The sequence below is a fragment of the Ranitomeya variabilis genome, chromosome 6 (genome assembly GCF_051348905.1).
Source record: "Ranitomeya variabilis isolate aRanVar5 chromosome 6, aRanVar5.hap1, whole genome shotgun sequence".
NCBI classification, from domain to species: domain Eukaryota; kingdom Metazoa; phylum Chordata; class Amphibia; order Anura; family Dendrobatidae; genus Ranitomeya; species Ranitomeya variabilis.
Genome location: NC_135237.1, coordinates 521059917 through 521082136, shown reverse-complemented (window position 1 = coordinate 521082136; position 22220 = coordinate 521059917). Strand labels below are relative to the sequence as shown.

Below are 22220 nucleotides of genomic sequence, written 5' to 3'. Positions count from 1 at the left end.
TTGTGTTGATTACCCGTCTGCTGTACTGACGCCTGTGGCCCATGTGCCTACCTGGACTTTGTAACAGCCCCTTCTTGTAACAGATTTCGTAGTAATAAAGTTTATATCGGAGTTATCTTAGCACCAGCAATATGAAAGCCACCAAAATTGCACAGCATATATATGATTTTGCTGATAGAACTTAAGATCTGCTGCTAATTTACACCAAAAAATTTTTATGAACTTGGTCGCTCAGAGTGAGAGCGAGCCACTGTATATTAGCGCCTCTCTCCTCTAGCTCACAGATGGAAATTTTGAAACTTTTTCAGAATTTTTTACCTTTTTATATTGCCAGTTCTCTACTTCTTGTTTACATTCAGTGGTTAAAGCTTTTACATGTCATCTGCCAAAGCACAAGATATAGTAAAATGTGAAATTGTAAAACAAAGGTCTGAGACTTGTCCAATGAGCCGGAATTTTATTCCATCCATATACATGCATAGTAACAACATTTGTTGAGAAATTATTTCTATCAGAAGTAGAACATTATCTCTGTGATCACCAGTCGCAGTATTGTGACACTTATAGGTACTGTAAATATATAATACATATGAATTAGATTCATACTTGCAGCATCAGGTTTAGGGTTTAGATTTTTCATTTCATGTCTTTAAAAGATAAAACTGGCTGACTTTTAGAACTTACAATACTGCTTCCGGTAATTTTATTTTGTTCATTCATTATAAAGTATTGCATTAAACAGCAAAGATTCTTAAAAATTCAGACAAAGATGCATCAGCAAAAGAAAATACAGTTACTATACAAGAAAAGAAAATCCATCTTCATTTAACATACAGTTTTTCGGATTGAAAAAGTGAACAGGAACAGACTGCTACATACATATGCAAAGCCTAATGTCTAACTTAATGTGTCTGCTAAGGTATAATGACATCGTAACAACATTTCTATGGGTTTCCTTCTGCTGAGTATTAATTTGGTTGGAGAAATGGGTAATTTAGTGTTGGTTGTACATCATTTGTGTATTTCTGTTTTTAACCAGTGTCTGAGAATGAGAAATATGATGGACAGCCTCTTCTGTACATTCTAGTAGTTCTGATCTGGAAGGTGCTTTTTCCTCTAAAAAAAATCATCCTAAAAGTAAAAAAAACTGGTAATTTGGCATGTGCTTTCATTCTATAGAAGCATACCAAAAGGATTGGGCAAAACTCTTGTCTTTAGAAGAACATTTATTTTTTCAAACATAATGATGTTGGGGAGTTGGTCCAGTGATCATGGAAATGCCATGAAAAGCAGACAAACACCATATTGTACTGGATGATTATATCCATTACTATAATTGAAGCCCATTTTGATCTTTATGATACAGCTCACTCTCTTCCATGTATGTATGACAATGCAAGCCCATTATATAAGCCTCTAACGTGAGCACTCTCAATTTCTCAGTAGAGCCAGACAGACTTCACTAACTTCTCTGTTTCCTCATGCTCTGTGTTGTGACCCCCAGGGCCTTCTGGCTTATTGTTCTGGTGAAATGGGCACCATCAGATTGCCGCAGCCTTCGCATTTTGTCAAAGTTAGGAGAGAGACTTTTTCTTCTGACTCGGACAGAATGAATGTGAAGGCTGCACAAATCTGAGCTATTGATTGGCTGCAACAGTCATATGACATCCCCCTCCAACAAAAGAATCGGGAGGCCGGCACAGAATAACAGTGCGCAACCAGCCCAGAAGGTGAGTATTGAATTTTTTGTCTAATCCAATCATCCTTTGCCTATTTAGAATGTGTTTTAAAGTAGTGAACAACTACTAAAATGCTGATGAGAGCACATGAGAAGCGAAAGCACTCCCAGCAATGAAGTAGTCAATGCAATTTCAAGTTTTATTTTTCTAACACTTGTCAGCATAAGACTTTGTCTGAAACGTATTGCAAAATTAAAATGTGTTACTTGAAATGACATCCTCTTCTTTATCGCTGGAAGCACCTTATCTCCGGGACTATCCAGTGCTTCGATGTACATCTTGTCTGACCATAATAGATGTTGCCGAAACTAGCCACTGTACACTTCACAGTGTTTTGTCCACGAATGGATTAGCGCCATTCTTATTGTGAAGTGGCATACATTTTTCCTTAATGTAGTACATTTGAGTGAGTGCCATGTAATAGTTTATCTTTCCCATTATGTAATTTAGGAATAATGATATTTTGTTTGCCCTTTGACCAAGTCTAAGTCTTGGAAGGGCACCATGCAGGTGCCTCATCTAAAGAAATCATGTCCTGCTATAGTTGACTATAATTTTACAAACCTGCTGGAACCACCACTTCTGATAAGCTGTTTACAGTGGCGGTGGCTGGAACCACCTCTACCGAGCAGCTGTTTGAAGTGGTGGCTGTGGCTGGAACCTCCACTCCTGGATCAGCTGTTTGCAGTAGCGGCAGTGGCTGGAACCACCACTACTGATCAGCTGTTTGCAGTGGTGGCAGTGGCTGGAACCACCACTACCGATCAGCTGTTTGCAGTGGTGGTGGTGGTTGGAACCACCACTACTGATCAGCTGTTTGCAGAGGCGGCGGTGGCTGGAACCACCACTACTGATCAGCTGTTTGCAGAGGCGGCGGTGGCTGGAACCACCACTACCGATCAGCTGTTTGCAGTGCTGGTGGTGGTTGGAACCACCACTACTGATCAGCTGTTTGCAGAGGTGGCGGTGGCTGGAACCACCACTACCAATCAGCTGTTTGCAGTGGCGGTGGTGGTTGGAACCACCACTACTGATCAGCTGTTTACTGTGGCAGCGGCGGCTAGATTGATTACTACTACCGATCAGCTCTTTGCAGTGGCGGCGGTGGCTGGAATAGCATGATTCAGTGCACAGTTTATTGACTCTGGCTCTGCTTATCAATTGCTATTAAATTACATGTGATCCGAGTTGCAGAACCTGAGAACGACCACTGCAAGTTGTACACTTTTTACATCCAGCCTCTGCTAGCATAGCAAACATCTGCCAGCTGTTGGACCCGTATTGATCTGATATTGATGACCTATCTTACAGAAAATGGTTATCATAGTGGATAACCCCTTTAATATGGCACATGTAACAAACAATCGGTGATAACTTTTATCAGGCAAGTGCATTCTTATTGGATATTGCATCCTTAGCTTATTTTTGCTACTTGATTGTATAAGTATCACATTATTAAATAATCGTATATGTTTTTAGCAATTTTTCAGTATGCCAGTTATACTTCAGCAGAGACATCTACTCTTTTGCAAAAGCGTAGAAGAAAAAAAAGTAGGTATACACAAGTGCTTCTGAAGCAATTCCTATTATGTCCTTTTTTTCTGTAATGTTGTGTCTATATTATTTAAAATCTACTATACAGGTGCAAACCATATGTGCTACACAATAACTATACAATAACATTACAAATGACTTTAATATAAAGTTCTTTAAATAAAAAATAACATAACCACAGCTACAGTTGGGTCCAACAGTGACTGTTGTGCCAGTTAAGTACTCATTTCCCCTGTAGATGGTGAGTGCACAGGAGTCCGTGCTGGGCACAACTGTATGAACACTGCTGGTAAAATAAATAATAGGAAAAATGGCACCAATAATACACTTTTACGCATAACTGTCATGGAATTACACCTTAAATCTTCAAGTCATTTTCAATTCATGGTTATCCTGATTGTCCAGGTATCAGTAAAGCAGCATTGTTTTTTTTTTTCATCTGTTCACTAACTGCAAGAAACAAATAGACTTCATGTTTTTATTTTTACCAAAATCAAGGCACGCCATTGTTCATTTGACGTGCTCAGCGGCATGTGACGAGCAGTAAAACTTTTTGTGAGTGATAAAGTTTGAAAGATTGTTAAACTGGATGTCGCACAAGCGGCAATATTTCCCACCGGCTGCAGCTGTACCCGAACCGTTTAGGCTTTTTGTGAGGCTCGACACCTGATCTTCAGCAGCTGGGGTCGACGGAGAAACATTTTCATTGGCTGTTAAAGGTTTTTCAGATGCCCAGGAGGGAGATTTGCATCCGTCTTCTTGTGGAAGATTCTGGGAAATGTTTTCTTGCTGGGAATTGACTACAGGCGGTCGGTCCTCCTGCTTAAGTCCACCATTAACTATTACCATACCCCTGTTTTTTGGCAATAGAGGAAGTGACTCTTTCTTCAGCAAAGAACATCCATTTGAAGGTATCTGGCTTTTGGGAGACTCGCTTCCTACATTTGTGCTTTGATCTAAATCCGCATTGTGTATTACAAGAGACCCAGAAATATAATCGCTTGGCTTTATGCCATAATACGGAGAAAGCTGATCTGCTCCTCTTGCTTTTTTTATTGCTCCTGGGTAAAGGCATTGTGGAAAAAATGCATTTTTGTTTTCTTCTTTCGTTGCGATAAGCTGGGCTGCCTCGCTAAAGACTTTAAGACCTTGAAGAGTCGCTAAGTGCGAAGAGAATAAGTTCCCATTAGGTGAGGACTGTTTCGAGGTTCTGTTCTTTTCGCACTTTATGATGGTTCTTTCAAAGTTGCCATCGGGGCTGCTCCTCTCGTTTTCTGCATTGGGGAAAACTTTGCCCTCTAGATTGCCTATGTCGTTGCGTTTGCTTGCTGTCACAGGACAGAAGTTTTGCTTATGAGTAAGGTAGTTTTCCACTTTATTAAACCCTATTTTACATACTGTGCATTCATGATAGTCCAGAAGCCTTTTTGGGGATGTGGATACCCTATCTGATTGTGTTATGCATTTTTTACTGAGGTCTATAGGAGCATCCATCTCCAGGGAGGAAAGGCTTGAGTGCGAAGTTTCACATTTCACCACTGGAACACATTTACTAATTGAAAGTGATGTTTCCAAATGCTTTGGAACAACTCCTGGAAAGATATCGCACCTGGGGTGATAGCAGTCCCCGAGCCCCTCTGCTGACTCTTGAGCAGATGTACATGGGTTTCCAAGATTAGCTACTTGTAGAAAATGCTGTTGGACTAGCTGTTGCCTCTGGTCATGTTCGGGCAGACACATCTCATACATCTTTCTTCTCTTCCTTGTACGCATAGTTCTCTGCAGGGCAGGCACTTTGTTATTTGCGGATCTTTTTAATGGTGGGTCATGACGAGTGGCACAGTAGTACTGTTTATGAACCATAAAGGTCTCGTGTCTACTAAAAGTGATATTACAAGCCTCGCAGGTGGTTTTGTTTGGGTCACTGTTGTCCGCCTCCAGTTGAGGAGTAGTGGTGTTTGTAACGTCATTGGGTTTTCCATTCATTTTCTCATCATTGCCACTGGCATTTGCTAGTTTTTTAACATCAGCCACAAAGTCTTTACTGTCCCTTGACTTAATATTGGACCCTAACAAATCTAACACATTGCCTGAGGTAATGCAGGATGTTGGAATCAGCTGGTTATCAGCTTCAGTAGAAGGTAAAGGAGGGTTTAGGAGGTTTACAGAATTTTGGGCATTGGTTGGACTTACAGCTTCTGTTATCTTCTCTGCAACACTAGAGAAGTCTGCTGTCTTGGTTATGTGCTGCCACCGACTATTGCAATAGTGTTTCTTATGTACTAAATAATTGTCCAAATTATTAAATGTGATGTTGCACTCAAAGCAGGTAGCCCCTTTTGGCATCAAGGGGCTGTAAATTACTGGAGGGTAGCTATTGCTGCCATGTCGTAGCCTCCTATGTACCAGTTCAGACATCTTTGCAAGGATTTCTGAGGCTTGAGGAACAACTGTAATATCATGTGGGAAAGCAAACTGGGAAAGGAAAGGTCCCATTGGGAATGATGGTCCAATGGTGGGTTGTACGGGCGACGAAGCAAGCCTTGGGCTTGATGGCTCAGATTTAATTTTTGTGTATGAAAAAACGTTTTTGTTTGTTGCCTCTGGCCTCTGATTGGCGAGGAAAAGATTGGGTTTCTTTTCACTCTTTTCCAGTTCACTGTCTGAGCTTGCGTCTTTATTCTGCACAGTCTTTTGGCTCCGTAGAAGTTCATTTTTATTCAGCAGTTCTGGCGTCTGTTGTGCATTTGCTTCGCTGGCACCAGGAGAATGTTCAGTGTCAGCTTCCCGTTGTAGTTTACTTCCAGGGACATGAAGCTCCTGGTGTTGTAGGAGTTCCCTCTGAGTTTGAAAGCCAAAATGGCACTGATTGCATCTAAAGGCAGCTTGAGTAAGATGAGAGAACAGGTGTTTGTGGAAGTTAATCACAGATTCGGCTGTGTAGTTGCAAACTGTACATTTCAGACTGGCCCCGGGGGGAAGGAAATCCTCAACTTTAACACCTGCAAAAGATGGAAAAATGTAAATACATAAATAAATCTTGCTGATCTTTCATCGCACAGCAGAGATATGGTTTAACGTTGGAAGTCATTGCATGTCCCAACGGGTTTGATACAATGTGTCATTCTGTTGTTCTGTCGCTAATGAATGCAAGAAAATCTGTCCAATATTGAGGATTTCTGATATGTGACATCTAAGCAAAGTGACCTATTTATGGGCCCAATGATACATTTATGCTTAGATCTGCACTTACACTTATGTGGTTGTATTGAAAAGCAAAATGGACTGTGCTTTATCACACAACACAAGATGCAGAATGCGGATGGACCCAAACTGTACTCTTTTTTAATACCTTTAGTTGTTAATCAGTTGGGACATTATGTCAAGAGGTTTGTGCTGCCTACGACCAAACAGCACCTAATTGATTTTGTGTGACTTAAGTCCAAGTTAGTGGAAAAATAGATTTTTTGTTGTGTTTTTGCCGCATTTTTTCTGTGCAGTTTTGTCACAAACCCTGTAGGATTTTCCTACTACAAGCAAAATGAATGAAATTTCTGAAGTCCAAGGCACACATTGAATATTTTTTCCTTGTTAAGTGTTTGGTGCAGAAATTTCTGCACCACTTCTGCATCTCTTGGCAGGAATAATACAGAGACAAAAACACACTTTTTTACCATATTTCTTAGGCTGGTTTCACACTTACGTAGGGCATAGCTGCGGAGGACTGCGCACTTCCTCGTACTTCCTCCGTTAAGCCCTGCCCACTGCCACACCTCTTCCATTCAGCTCCGCCTACATCGGCATGTGTCCTGCTGTACCTATCTTTAACATTGGATACGCTACGCTGACCACAACAAAATGCAACATGTTGCGTTCGACACAGTTTGGCGCAGCATCATAACGACGCATGCGGAGGCATCTGCATACATTCGCATGTCCTGTGTGCCTAATGTTAAATACTAATGTAGGCGGAGCTAAATAGAAGAGGTGTGGCAATGGGCGAGGCTTAGCGGAGGACATACGAGGAAGTACGCAGCCCTCCGCAGCTATGCCCTACGCAAGTGTGAAACCAGCCTAACTGGTTTACTTTGTGTGTTGTCTTGGCCAATGCTCCTGTGTCCTCTATGGAAGAGACAGGATCATCTGGCAGCACATCTCCCATCCAAACAAAAAGGATCGCATGAATGTAAATCAACCAGCAGATCCTTATGTCACCTAACAAATTTTTTGGTCAAACAGTCAGGAGACCCCCTTAAACATTAGAAGGTTGGTAGATCCCACCAAAATCATCAGGTTGATGACTTTTGTCTAATGTGTATCAGGATCGTTAAACATTATGTTATACTGGAGTGGTAGAAGAAGTAATAAACTACATAAATGTCATATCATGAGCATTGATGTAGATCTATTAGAACAACCATTCTTTCAATGGCCTGGTTTATATTGTCATTATTAAATACTCATTGTCTATCTGTGTTTTGTCAAAATCTGGAAATCAGGATGTGTTCAGTTTCTCTTGTCCATTTATTTTTAATTTTATTTCCCATGGAAATAAAACTTCTGTGATCTCATCAGGCTTTCAAAGTTATATACACCTCTCACATGACATTTGTCAACTTGGCCATTTTATATAGTAAAAAATAGAAATCACTAAAAGAATGCTGTCTTCACCAACAGCCAAAATAACAAAACTTTCCCATCTCTTTTGATTGATTAAAGATTAAAGAGAACTATTAACCAAATTTTTCTTGCTGAACTGGACATATGATGTAAAGTGGCTGCAGTTTGGAGTTTTTTTGTTTTGTTTTATTTAATTTCTCCTCTGCAGTGCAGAGATTTTAGAAAATAAAGTATTTGGCACCTAATGACTTAAAACCTACTTAACAAAAGTTATCAGATACCAACTCATACAGGGACAAGAAATACATTCCCCCAATGATAACAACTCATACAGGGAGAAGAAGCAACTCATAAAGGGAGAAGTACATGCCCCAGTGATAGCGACTCATACAGGGGGAAGAAGGACACACCCCCAGTGATAAAAACTCATACAGGGAGAAGAAGGACACGCCCCCAGTGATAACAACTCATACAGGGAGAAGAAGGACACGCTCCCAGTGATAACAACTCATACAGGGAGAAGAAGGACACGCCCCCAGTGATAACAACTCATACAGGGAGAAGAAGGACACGCCCCCAGTGATAACAACTCATACAGGGAGAAGTGCACGCCCCCAGTAATAGTAACTCTTACAACGAGAAGAAATTCATGCCCCCAGTGATAGCAACTCATACACAGAGAAGACGCACAAGTTTCAGTGATAAAAACACATAGAGAGAGAAAAGGAACATTTCCCCCAGTGATAGCAACTCATACAGGGAAAAAAAGTACATTTGCCCCAGTAATAACTAGTGATGAGCGAAAGTGCTCAGATATGGTGTTTACTGAGCACACTCAAGTATCTTCATCATGCCTTTATACTATATTCTAGTTGTTGTGCTGCATGTGTTGCAGCTGTTAGACAGCTGCAACACATGCAGGGATTGCCTAAGAACAGGCAATCCCTGTATGTCTTGCTGCTGTCAAACAGCCATGAGACATGCATCTGCGGTGACTCAAACATAGAATTTGAGCACGCCGGAGATACTCTGATAGCACCCGAGCGTGCGCAGATAACACCTTATCTGAGCACGTTCGCTCATCACTAATAGCAATTCATACAGGGAGAAGAAGGGCACATCCCAGTGATAGCAACTTATATAGGGAGAAAAAGTACATTTTCACCAGTGATAGCAACTCATACAGAGAGACGTAAACGCCCCCAGTGATAGCAACTCATAGGGAAAAGAAGAACACACCCCAGTGCTCCAGTGACAGAAACATAAAACAGGGAGAAGTGCATGCCCCCTGTGATAGCATCTCATACAGGGAGAAGTACAACTTCCCTCCGGTGACAGCAACTCATACAGGGAAAAAAGGTACTGTACATTCAGCCTAGTAATAGCAACACATACAGGGAAAAGGACATTCCCCTATTGATAACAATTTATACAGGAAGAAGAAGTCCAGCAATTGACACAGGGATCAGAAATACATTCCCCCAGTGATAGCAACTCATACAGGGAGCTCATACAGGGACAAGTAGTACAGGTCCCCAGTGATAAAGCTCATACAGAAAGAAGTACACACTCCCAGTGATAGCAACTCATGCAGGGAGAAGTGCAGGACCCCAATGATAGCAACTCATACAGGAAATAGTATAAGCCCCCAGTGATAGCAACTGGAAAAGTACACACCCCCAGTGAAGTGTATCTGATAACACCCACTTTGAGTTAATTAATATTAACTCATTCATTGCCAGATACTTTGATTGCTAATATTTCTGCATTGGACAATGGAAATTAAAAACAAGCTGAAAAGATAATTACAGTCTGCAGCCACTATTAATCTCTTGTGGTTAGAAGAATCCCCATGAAATAGGCTAATCTCAGAATGATCCACTGATAAGCCCTTCAGAATTCACCTATAATCTACAGGAGCTTGTGTGAATATATAAAGTATATTGCAGTATTTTTGCTTCCATTGCTTATATTCCTGTGCTACAAAAATTAAAGGGATACTTACGAAACTATAGTTCAGTTTCTGGTGCATCATGGAACATCATCAGTGCATACCTACACATACGTACATTTAGTGGTTGGAGAAGCACAAGTATTCATTGTGCCCCCCCACCTCCGAAGTTTGGTTCAATAGTTGTCATATGTACATTAGTTTTCCTTACAATGGGGATACCCAATTTGTACAATAAGCCAAAAACATTGGACCACAAGAAAATATTGCAATTGATCCTATCAACACTCTGCGTTTCTACAGTATATAGAGTATATATTCTACAAACACCCGCACTCTCCACAAGCCAGCAAACAATCTGTACACACATTCAGCACACATACACACTTTCTGGTATCCATGTGGAAGTATTGGTTAGGTAATAAGTGCTAGTGTGGTTCTGGCCTCTGGAATCCAATGGGGTACCTTCATGTCTTGTTTGTAAGCAACATAGAATGGAGTGGTGGAGTGCCGATCCTTTTAAATTCCTAATAACCATGATCCTGCTGCTACGAGTATAAGGGGGGCCATTGCACTCCATTCTGATGATCAGCAGTGGTCCCAGCATTTGAACCCCAGCCAATCAAGCACATCTTGAAGACTTGTGGTCCCTTATTCTAATAATAAGTGAGGGTCCCAGCAGTTGGTTAATTTACCAGTTGTCACCGCACCCTGCACCCCTGGACACATTCCAGTCTCACATACACATTGCACATGCATTGTACACCAGCACACACCCCAGTCACTCACTCACAAACACACACTACAGTCACACACACACACTGTGTAGATGTCCATCTGCATATACTCCAGGCCCTTCTTTCATGCACTAACTGCAGAAAATGCACATATTTATATATTACAATCCTAAGAACCGCCTTGAATGTAGAGGGGCATCTATAAGAGGGAGATGAGTCTTGGTTATATGGAATAAGGTGCACACTGGCTGTGGGGGTTCTTAAGTCAATGTCACCCCCTTATATCATAACTTAAAACACCACTCCAGCAGTTTTATTAATTGCAGCACTGGCGTGGTGCTTCTAATCGAAGGTCCCTAGTCTTGTACTTACGCACCGCCATCATCACCTACTATGAGCACCTATCCTGTCGGTCTTCAGAAGAGTTGTGACTTTCTGGATCGCTCCAGTGTGTGCTGAAGCGAGCTGGAAATCAATTTTTAATGTAAATCTATGAGAGCCTTGTTGTGACTCTCATACTTATATTGAGCACTTGTGACTTTTACTTCTGACCTCCGGAAATTGAGGTCACAAGATGATGCAGTGGGACCAGAGCAGCACTGTTAAAATGTGAAGACGGCAGTAGGTAAGTATAAGACTAGCGTGGAGGACCTTAGATTTGTAGCACCACTTAAGCGCCGAAAAAAACCCTAAAACAATGGAGTGGTGCTTTAAATGGTTTAAATGGTGCCTTAGGCAAGTAGCTACTTTCCCATATTCCTTGACCAATCCCTACAAACATTATTTACACTGATAACTGCAACAGTATATAAATGCTCAAGACAACATTCTTTAGGCACACCCAGATTGATAATTAATAGGATCACATGGCTCAGAATTTCCATCAAGGGAGCACCGGTGGGCATGCTAGGATCCCCTTGCTCAGAATTTGTGACTCAAAACCAACTCGGAGGTGTGTTAAGCCATTGTTTTTATGTGTAACCATCATAAACCTTCATGATACACTTACCTGTGTGAGAATTTAAGTGCATTTCTAGAGCTCTAGTGGTAGAAAAACTTTTTGTGCACTGTGGGAATGGACAGGCACTGGACAACTGCTGGGAACTGTCTTCATTGTCCTCAGGTAGCTGAGATGGTTCCCTCTGGCGACCACTACAGTAGTACATAAGGTGAGCTTGCAGGTTGCGTTCACTTCTGTACCAAATGCCGCAGGATTTGCAAGGGAAGATATCTTCTGTGAATTAAACAACAAATGGAAAAACTAATTTAAAGTTTCTGTTTTTGTAATTGAGCTACCCCAATTCCCCTCATTTACTTTGCCCCACTGTTCGAAAATTTGTACATTTATGGAGTCACATTATATGTTATTATCAAGTCCTAAAACCAATTTATCAACCCCTTAAACATTCAATGCCACAATAAAGTGATGCCTCCACTGCTGGGCTCAGAGAGTTATAGACATCGCTTACTATTTTTATTCATGTTAAAATGGCTTACAAAAAGTACCAAACCGGCATCAATCGCCATGAAATTCGGAGCACTCGTCATGTGCGGTCACAATTTCTTTGTGTGACTTGATTCCTCATCTAAGAGTTTTGTGTTCAGGTTTCTATCTGGTCAATTATTTTACAAACTACTCAAAATGCAGATATATAAAAAACAGGTCTCGTTGTAAATGACAGATCTCATATTTTTGGTTTCTCACAATTCTAACATTTTGTAAGTAGAACAGTTTTGCTCGTTATAATTTTGCCTTTCCAAGAAGTCGTTGGCATTAAAATCTACTTCCATCCCATTAATACAGTTTTAAATATATCTACGTCTGTTAAAAAATATTTCCAAAATTTCAAAGATCCAGTAGAGTATGTGACACCTACTGTTGACAATGGCTGTAGGCAAGATAGACGCCATTGCTGCTTGTTGAGGAAGCAGTTGTATCGAGTCCAACAAACGAGCTGGATACATTCCCTCAGTAAGAGTCATTTGAGTGGCAGCTTGTAGCCTTGAGTCAAAATCCACCACAAAGGCAATTAACTCCTCGCCCTCAGCGATAGACTTGGTAGTCGTACACCACAGTTGTCCTCCTGTAAGCACAAATGAAAGAGTTTACTGTTAAAAGCAAAATAAGTCTAAATGTCAAGTAGGAATTAGAGAAAAATGACTGTAACTCTCGGGGTTGAACACATTTCAAAACTACTATGTTAACCCAAGAGACCATTAACCAAAAGTGTAAACAGCTTTCTGGAAAGGTTTATAACACACGCGGCACTCCGACAGGTAATACATTACATCTCCCTGATGCTCCATCTGCCATGGATACAGGGAATATTAATCTGACAATGGGTTAAGAGGTGGACACCTGACTTTAAAATACAGAATTAGCTTACCCGCACTTTCCGGCTACTAAATGTGTTTTTTACATTTGTTTCCTATAATCGTGTATTTCATAGTGATAATCAATCATTTATGCTTATTTTCTCAATCACAGAGGTTTTGTATACTCCTCTACCTGATGATAAAAGTGTAAAACTAGAAAAATGGCAAAAAAATACTAAAACAGTCCATTAGTACAATACACTTGCATAAGTTATCAATAAAGTGGACTTGTCATTTCAAGTAACTTTCCAGTATACGCTGTCTTGTGTGTATGCATGAGGAAAAACTCTGTTTTTGACCATTACTGTATGTGTATGTGACTTGTGTGCTGCATTTTTCACCAGTCTTCTCTCTATCAATTCTCTCTGAGCTAGTAGGTAAAGACCAGCTGCTATGATATCTTCCATACACACACAGTACTCACAGACTTGAGGGATGCCTCCTAATTTATCTACATAGCACACATACAAAAGCAGGGGACACCTTGAAGACATTATACGATAGTACTGAGCAGTGTATCTGTGAATCCATTTCTCAGAAAAGGAAAATCATTTTGTAGGAAGCCGCAGCATTATCAGTCTGTGTACCCGTATATCCCTCTGCGCTCACTCTTCCTCACCTCTTGATGGATATAATAGGCTGTGTAACATGTCTCACTCTGCTGGTAGTCTGTCTTGCTTTGACTAAGACGGATTTAGCTGATTTTTCAAAATGGATGGCGACTTCAATAGGCAGGAGGGATAGGAAAAAAGCTTTAAAAGGGTTGTCCAGGCTTGGGGCTAAATCTTACGTGACTGCAGACTTGTGAATCATTACAGCGCACAGTGTGAGTAATGTCATGGTTATCTGTGCGAGCACTGTGAGTAGGCAGGTGCATGACCATAAGTATGTGATTTGCATAAATGCGGTCACATGCCAACTAGATGTGCGCGGCTTCACTCAATACAAGTGAATTGAATTAGGCCGGACAAGTCTAGTCGGAATGTGGGCAGTAATTCTTTATGGAAATGTCCCCATGATATTTATTTACAGACAATGATGCTGATCACAATTTTTTTTAGGCTGCTTTAAAATTAATCATAGTTGATGTCCTTTATCGTGGATCCTTCGCTGTATTCACAGTGACCAATTATTATAAGGAATCAAAATTAGAATATAGTGAGGGCACATTAGACACATGCCATGGAATCTTCACCACCATGGAGACCTAGGGAGCCTCCATCGTGCACTGCTCCTTGTGATTATTTGGTGATCCTATTACACCAAGAAGAGATTAAGAGGTGACCATGTATGTTAGTGGATCTCTCTGTCAAAGTCTAAGGGGTTAACTGCCTCTGCTGTCCCCATAACTCTCTAAACTTCAATACATGCATGACCACCTCTCCTATGTGTAGTTGCGACATGGTTCATGTAGGGTCAAGATCCAGGTGGAATGGTGACCAACATCATTTGTAATCCATCCCTGTTAATATCACTTGGAAATTATTTGTAGTGACAATATCCCAGTGTAGACTGATAGATCATCTCCTCCTACAACTTAATTATAACGATCACAACCCCCCATATAAACAAATCTGAACTTTCTGAAGTTCTGATAATGTTTTATTCACATCCCCAAACACCGATTTATATAAAGATTAATATTCCAATTTATTTTACAAAGAATATTCAATATTTAAAAGTTGAATCAAATTTAAGTACTAAAACTCAAATTATGCTTCTTCTTTTTTTTTATCTCATCCCTTAACTGCAAATGATGGCATTCTCGCGGGACTACGCATTAAAAACTAGATTACGTCTGATGTATTAATGAGTTGCAGGAAGAAACTAATTTGTTTAACTTGTTTAGACACAAAACAAATCACTTAAATGGTGTTATCTGTAATTCCAGACATAGGTATAAATCCATATCTGCTTTTGGCGGGGATAATATCCCATATTGTAGCGTTTCCATGTCTTGTGTATGTGCCATAGTAGACGCTGTATTCACTATGCAAGGGAAAAGAGTATCCATTTTGATAAGTAATATTGCAGTGTTTATCATAGGAGATAACTGCCTTTTAAACTTCACTTCATTTTTCTCCTCAAAGAGATTACAGTTTTAAAACAACTTATTACAGGAATCTGCTAGCAGAGATAAGGCCAGATGATACGCCAGAGCTAAATTGCAAAAAAATTTGGACACTCTTTAGCGGGAAATACTAAACAATTAATTTACTGTGTCTGATTGCTTTCGAAGATGAGAAAGGAAATATTGGAGAAAACAGCATTTTTACTGAAGTGTTTAAGATGTGGATTTATTCTGCGCCGTAAACTGCAAAAAATAAATGCATCCATTATCACACTGAGAAAAACTGAAATTATACTTGTGATGGTGGATCCTTAATTTACTTCTTTTTTTTATTCTAATTTATTATTATTAGTTATAGTGATGAGTATTATTATATTATTATATTAATTTCTGTAGCATATTTATACATGGTGCCAATCTGTAGAGCATCGTTATTTACATCAGCTCTATCAGCAATCATTTTTGTTATCAACATCATCATCGTCGGATTTTAAGCATTTCCTATGCTATTTTAACTAGTAATGAGCGAGAATACTCGTTGCTCGGGTTTTCCCGAGCACGCTCGGGTGATCTCCAAGTATTTGTTAGTGCTCGGAGATTTAGTTTTCCTCGCCTCAGTTGCATGATTTACGGAAAGGTTGAATACATGTGAGGAATACCTGTTTGTTAGGGAATTCCCACATGTATTCAGCCTGTCCAGCAGTCGTAAATCATGCTGCTGAGGCGATGAAAACTAAATTTTCGAGCAATAACAAATACTCGGAGATCACCCGAGCGTGCTCGGGAAAACCCGAGCAACGAGTATACTCGCTCATCACTAATTTGAACCTTTTCCAGGTTGAGTCCCAGATCTGCACCGACATCTTTTGACCCAGTTGATTTAACATGCCTGCTCCTGAACTGAAATCTACATTGCCTCATACACAATAGATAGATCTCGGTCAAATGATGGTTCAGCTGGCAGCCATCTTTCCAGATGTTACCATTCACTCTGCAGATGGCGCTCTTGTGTTCTCTACGAGAGAGCTAATGCCAGACTCGTCTTGACTTATCTCTCCAAGAAAACGAAAGGATTTGCAGTTCAAAAATTGGACATGCGGGATCCTTATCGCCTCGATTTCATCTGTTGGAGAAGACTTGGGGGCACTCATAGAGATTAGGCTTTTGGCCAAACCCATTAATATTGATGAGTTCAATCAAAATTAGTCTAATGTGTATGGAGGCTTTAACAGATCCAGATCCGCTCCGCTAGTGTCTTCCGTCACTATAGGCAGATATTTTTTCTCTAAAATTGGGGAGTCTAACTATTGCCCAGTTTGACCTCATTCGGATATCCCATTTATGACTTTTCTCTCTGGTTTTCCTAGATAGAGCACACACCAATTATAGTAACATGTCCATGTATTTTGGAAACTAATTATAAATAAAAAATTGGTATTTACGTCTTATGTTTTTCTTAGCAAAAATATGTTAATCAAGTACCCTATATTATTTTATTTCACTGTTGCTATTTATTTACTGCAGGGTTTTTACTCATTTTGTTTTTCTCTTGGGTTTTGACTGATGAAAATCTGATCCAGCACTGAAGGAAATCAATCAAAGAAAAATCACTGACGTTTGAATGAGTGAAAAACTGAACAATATGAATAAAAATGCTAAGTTTCCTAGAAATATTTTATGACATCTCTAGGGGCATGAAATGTACCAAATATAAACATATATGAAATATACAATAAAAAGTTTAAACAAATTCTAATCATGAGATTAAAAAAAGTGACTATTTAGTAAAAAATTTTAGTTGTACGCACATTACATAAATTAAAAAAAATCTACACATATTGAGAATCCTAACTGTAATAACATGAAGAATTAATTAAACCAGCAAATTAGCGTAAAATATCAACAGTGTAAAAAAAAAGAAAGAAAAAAATGACAAAAAATTATATTTTTCTTCATTTTTGTTGAAAAAGAAAATGATATAAATGACATGTTAAAATGTATATGAACTTCGAAGCAGCTCCGAAAAATTTATTTTTCTCCCACATAATACAAAACCACATACAGATATGCCGTTGGGAAAAAAAAAGACAAAGAAGCAATAAAAAACAAAAACATTTTGAAAGCTGAAATGCAAAGAGGCAAAGGCTGAAAAAAAGGTTGATCATTAAGGTCTGGATATTAAGTGGTTAAACAGTTAAAGGGTATTTCAGCAATCATAACCTATCCGCGTGATAGGTGATAACTTTCTGATTGCTGAGGGTTTCACGGCTAACTTCCCACTGATCCCGAGAACGTGGGTCGGAAGTGCCCTGTAATAGGATGCATAGGGATGGGAGGACCCATGGAAGTTCAGGTTCTGGTACCCGACCCAAAATTTATCCCAAAGATACATGAACCAGAACTTCCAGTGAAAGTCAGTGTTCGCCGTTTAGCACCGGACAGTAACTGTCCGGTACGAACGCCGAACTTTTCTGTTGACTAGATATGTGCAGTTATTTTGAGGGTGTCAAAAATGTCAAGTTGTGGACAGAATAGGTGTAGTCTTTCATTTCCTGGAGCAGTTTTGGAGAGTTTTTCAAGCAATTTTTGAGTGTTTTTTCCCTTAAGCTTTTTTTTTGTTATTTTTTGATTAGACAGTGCCTAGTTTGGAAAGTTTTCCATCATGAGAATCCTCAAAGAAGTGACATTCACTTTTCGTTTATCGTAGTTTACTGATTTATTACTTAATACATATAACTCCGGGGTTTCACGCTCTATCCAACTTTGCGGAGTATGTCTTTGATTTCTTGATCTTTAGCTTCTAAGACACTAAATGAAGAAAAGGACAACCAATATGGCTGCACTTCCTGTTGTCATTTTTGCAAAAATGTCCGTCATAAAAAAAAAAAACTCCAATATTTCTGCAAGTAGATGAAACATAATTGCCATAACTTTCCTCTCCCTCTAACTTCTGATTTACTAAATTATGAACAATGTAAATTTCAGGTGAAAATTTGCTTTATTTTGGGGCTCTCTTAGATTATCTGCTGGAAGTTTAAGAATTCTGCTGATAAATACTGTCAAAACGACACTGAAGTATCTTGTACATTTTGGAAAAAGGAGAGTGAAATCATAGTCCAGATTTGATTACACTTTGGAAATATTTTTTTAAGAAAATTAGGTCTTAAGTATCTCACTCCTTTTCCCTGCCAAAAATTTTTCACTTGCACTTTTCATTATTTTTTTTAAATTGTCTTCTGTGCAATGTCACAGAGCCCTTTTCTGATAAACTCTAATTAAGATTAAGACAAGTCTTTTGGAAAGAATCCCATCATTAGCAAGTATGATAAACACAAAAATACTCCCAGCTTGTCATGTAGAGGCAATTCCGGAGTCTTAACATGGCTATCTGTTGCTAGGAAACAGGCCTGACGAAGCTTCAATTATCTTACATTATGCGGACATACCTTAAGTAAGTGCGTGGACTAGAGTTTCTGTATACAAGCTTATCATTTTATAGGCTGTATGTGACAAAAACATATTATACAGCTTTATTATAGAGTCAAAACAAGACATTGGCGCTCAAATTGTTTTAATTCTTATTTTTTAAATCACTAGTCCACATCGAAAGAGGAAACTTTGTAAGATATCTTATCCAAGAAATTTGCTTCTTTCTCATCCTGGACTGATTGTTTGTTTTCAAAATTCTTAATTCATGGGTAAAATGTCTCTTCAGTAAATACAGATTTTCCCATTACTGAGATAGATGACAGTTGGTGCTCGTGAAGTTCTATGAAGCCACTAGCTCCACCTCTTCTCTCCTCTCCATAGAATTTTAAAGGCACCAATTGTCCTATCCTAGCTCAGTAATGGGAAAATCTGTCTACTCTGAATATAGATTTTCCAGATTTTTATTCACAAATTGAGAGTGAAAGATCAGCTCAGAAGGAGAGAGAATAATATTTATCTGATAAGATATAATACAAAGTTACTTATTTTCATATGCATTTTTGTTTTATGAAATACAAATTATATTGAAGGCTACTCTTGGATAATAACTCTATATTTCATGAATCAATAGTACACATGAATATAAGCAACTATGTAACATATCTTATCAGAGAAATTTGCTTTCCTCACCTCCTGAATTGATTCTTCACTCTCATTTCATGTGTAAAACCTGTAGAATCTGTATGTGAACACAGATTTTCCCATTAATGAGATATTTGACAGCTGGTGCTGATGAGAGTCTATGGAGAAGAGGGAAGAGGAGGAGCTAGAGGCAAACGCAAACATTCTGCTGCAAGATCTCCAGAAATGACAATTACAGTTCTCCATAGAACATTATGAGCACCAACAGACATCTCCTATCTCAATAATGTGGAAATATGTATTCACTGAAGACTAGTTAATTGAGAATTTTGAGAATGAAAGATCAGTTCAGGAGGAGAAAGAAGCAGATTTCTCTGATAAGATGTAATACAAAGTTCCTTATTTTCATGGGTACTATAGATTTATGGAAAAATAATATGTAAAAAAAAGATGGTTACTCTGATGAGCGCAAGTGCTTGTTATTTGGGTTTGCCGAGGGTGAGTATCACGGTTGCTCGAGTGATATGAGTCCCTGCACAAGCTGTTAGACAGTCACAAAACATTTAGGGATTGCCTGACATACAGCTTGGGCAAAAATTAAGAGACCACCACATCAAAATCCTGTCATGGGCAGCCCAATCTCCAGACCTGAACCCCATTGAGAACCTCTGGAATGTAATCAAGAGGATGATGGATAGTCACAAGCCATCAAACAAAGAAGAACTGATTACATTTTTGCGCCAAAAGCAGTGTGAAAGACTGGTGGAAAGCATGCCAAGACGCATGAAAGCTGTGATTAAAAATCATGGTTATTCCACAAAATATTGATTTCTGAACTCTTCCTGAGATAAAACATTAGTATTGTTGTTTCTAAATTATTATGAACTTGTTTTCTTTGCATTATTTGTGGTCTGAAAGCACTGTTTTTTGTTTTTTTTTTATTTTTACCATTTTTCTTTTTCAAAGAACAAAATACAAAATTTATTGCTTGGAAATTCGGAGACGTGTTGTCAGAAGTTTATAGAATAAAATAATATAATGAAATTTACATTTCACTCAAAAGTATACCTATAAAGAGAAAAATCAGACAAACTGAACATTTTGCAGTGGTCTCTAAATTTTTGCCTGTACATGGGCAATCCCCGCATGTTTTGGAGCCGTATAGCAGCAGCCGCAAACTCAAGTAACGAGCGCTCATCACTGTCTTTAAGCATATCACTTTACTTGACTCCTTCTGGTTTTACTCTCTTGTGGTTTTCCTCCTCTTCTTCCAAGAATCATCCTTTTTTATTTTTAGTTTTTCGTTGACATAGTCGTATGAGGACTTGTTTTTTTTTGTGAGACGGGTTGTAGTTTTGAATAACACCATTCATTTTACGGTACCATACAATGTGTTAAAAAACAGGGAAAACATTTCTAAGTGAGATAAAAGGGTGAAAAAAACAAAATTCTACCATATTTTTTTGCATTCCGTCTTTACAGCGCTCATTGAGCAGTAAAGATGATCTGGTAACACGATTACCCAGGGCAGTTGCATTAAAGTGATGCCAACCTTGTAAAGTTTTAGAATTGTTTATTTTTTTCTGATTCTATTGATTAAAAAATACTCTGAACTTTGTAAAAAAAAAATAATGTGGGTTACGTCACCATATTCGAAAACCAGGAATCTTTTTATTTTCCCATTCATAGAGCTGTGTTAGGCCTTTTTTTTTTTGCCTTATGAGCAAATGCTTTTATAGATTTCAAAATATGACATTTTTTGATAACATTTATTTTTTTGGGGGAAAGAGCAGTAACCAAAAGCCAGCAGTTCTGCCGTTTCTATGTTTTTCTATTTATGGTGTTTATTGTATGGATTAATTAATTTATAGTTTGTAAATTTAACTTTTATCAAAGTGGTGACAACAAATTTGTTGACTTTACATTTTTAAATGTCTTTATTTGGATTTGATTCAAACTGTTATATATTTTTTATTATATTTTTACTACTTTTGCAAACATTTAATTTTTTTATTCAGATTTACTTTATTTTGTATTTTTGCTGTGATCATCATAGCTATATACATATATATATATATATATATATATATATATATATACACATATATAAAAGCTATATACTGTCCTATATACTGCAATACTGCGTTATTGTAGTGTATAGTAGCTTCACAGGAGCAACAAGATGGTGGCAATGGGGGCTTTCAGTAGGCCTCAAGCAGCTATAGCAAACCCATCAGCATCCCATGATCCCTTTAGGGGTTAAGGGCAATGGACCCCGGTAGTGACGCTCCTCAGCCCTCTCCAATGACCGGAAGGGCTAAAGGAAAGTCAAGAAAACATTATAATTAATTGAGCCTTATATATCAAAATTGTCTAAATGGGAAACAGTCTTTGTTGCCCATAGCAACCAATCAGAGCTCAGCTCTTATTTCTCAAACTACTCCGGTAAAATGAAAGTTGTGTTGTGATTGGTTGCTATGCACACACACAATTTTCCATAGACCAGATGTAAAATGAACCTAATTCCAAAATGAAACTTTAGAGACCAATGTAGAGAAAAGCTTTACTCTGCTATTAATAAGACCCAATAATCAAACATTCTGGACTATTGGACAGTACTAAAAATAACTACAAATAACATTTACTTGTAAACATTGAGAAGATCAAGTAAAAAAAAACCTTAAATTGGTATTCCCATCGCTAAGATCCTATCCCAATATGTAGTAGGTGTAATAATAATAATATCAGCAAATACCTCCAATTAGAAGTGTAGTGTAGTTCTTCTGATTAGCTATGTCACTTACTCCATATGCAGAGCATTGCAGTAGCTTCGGTATCCATGGTTAAGACCATTCATATAGTGATAAATAGTTAGCTGTTAGTGGTCATAACCATGGATACCTTAGCTACTGCAATGCCCTGCACATGGGGTAAGTGACACAGTGAATCAGAAGAACTATAGATCATTTCTTATTTGAAGTATTTGTTAGCATTATTATTATTACACCTAGTACATATTGAAATAGGATCTTGGGGATGGGAATACCCCTTGAAATATGCGTCTATCTTTGGAGAAATAGTGGTACCAATGGTTCCACGAT

The 22220-nt window shown here is 38.6% G+C and overlaps 1 protein-coding gene across 2 annotated transcripts in view; it reads right to left on the bottom strand.

The window, feature by feature from the left end:
• Positions 1 to 445: 445 nt before the first annotated feature.
• ZFPM2 (zinc finger protein, FOG family member 2) overlaps positions 446 to 22220 on the bottom strand; it is a 601965-nt gene continuing 580190 nt past the window's right edge. For both annotated transcript variants that reach the window (XM_077271062.1, XM_077271061.1), the window contains 3 exons: positions 12479 to 12685; positions 11611 to 11835; positions 446 to 6295 (listed from right to left, as the gene is read on the bottom strand). In XM_077271062.1, coding sequence (XP_077127177.1) covers positions 3804 to 6295; positions 11611 to 11835; positions 12479 to 12685 — 2924 coding nt within the window. In that variant the 3' untranslated portion in view covers positions 446 to 3803. The remainder of the gene's footprint in view (positions 6296 to 11610; positions 11836 to 12478; positions 12686 to 22220) is intronic.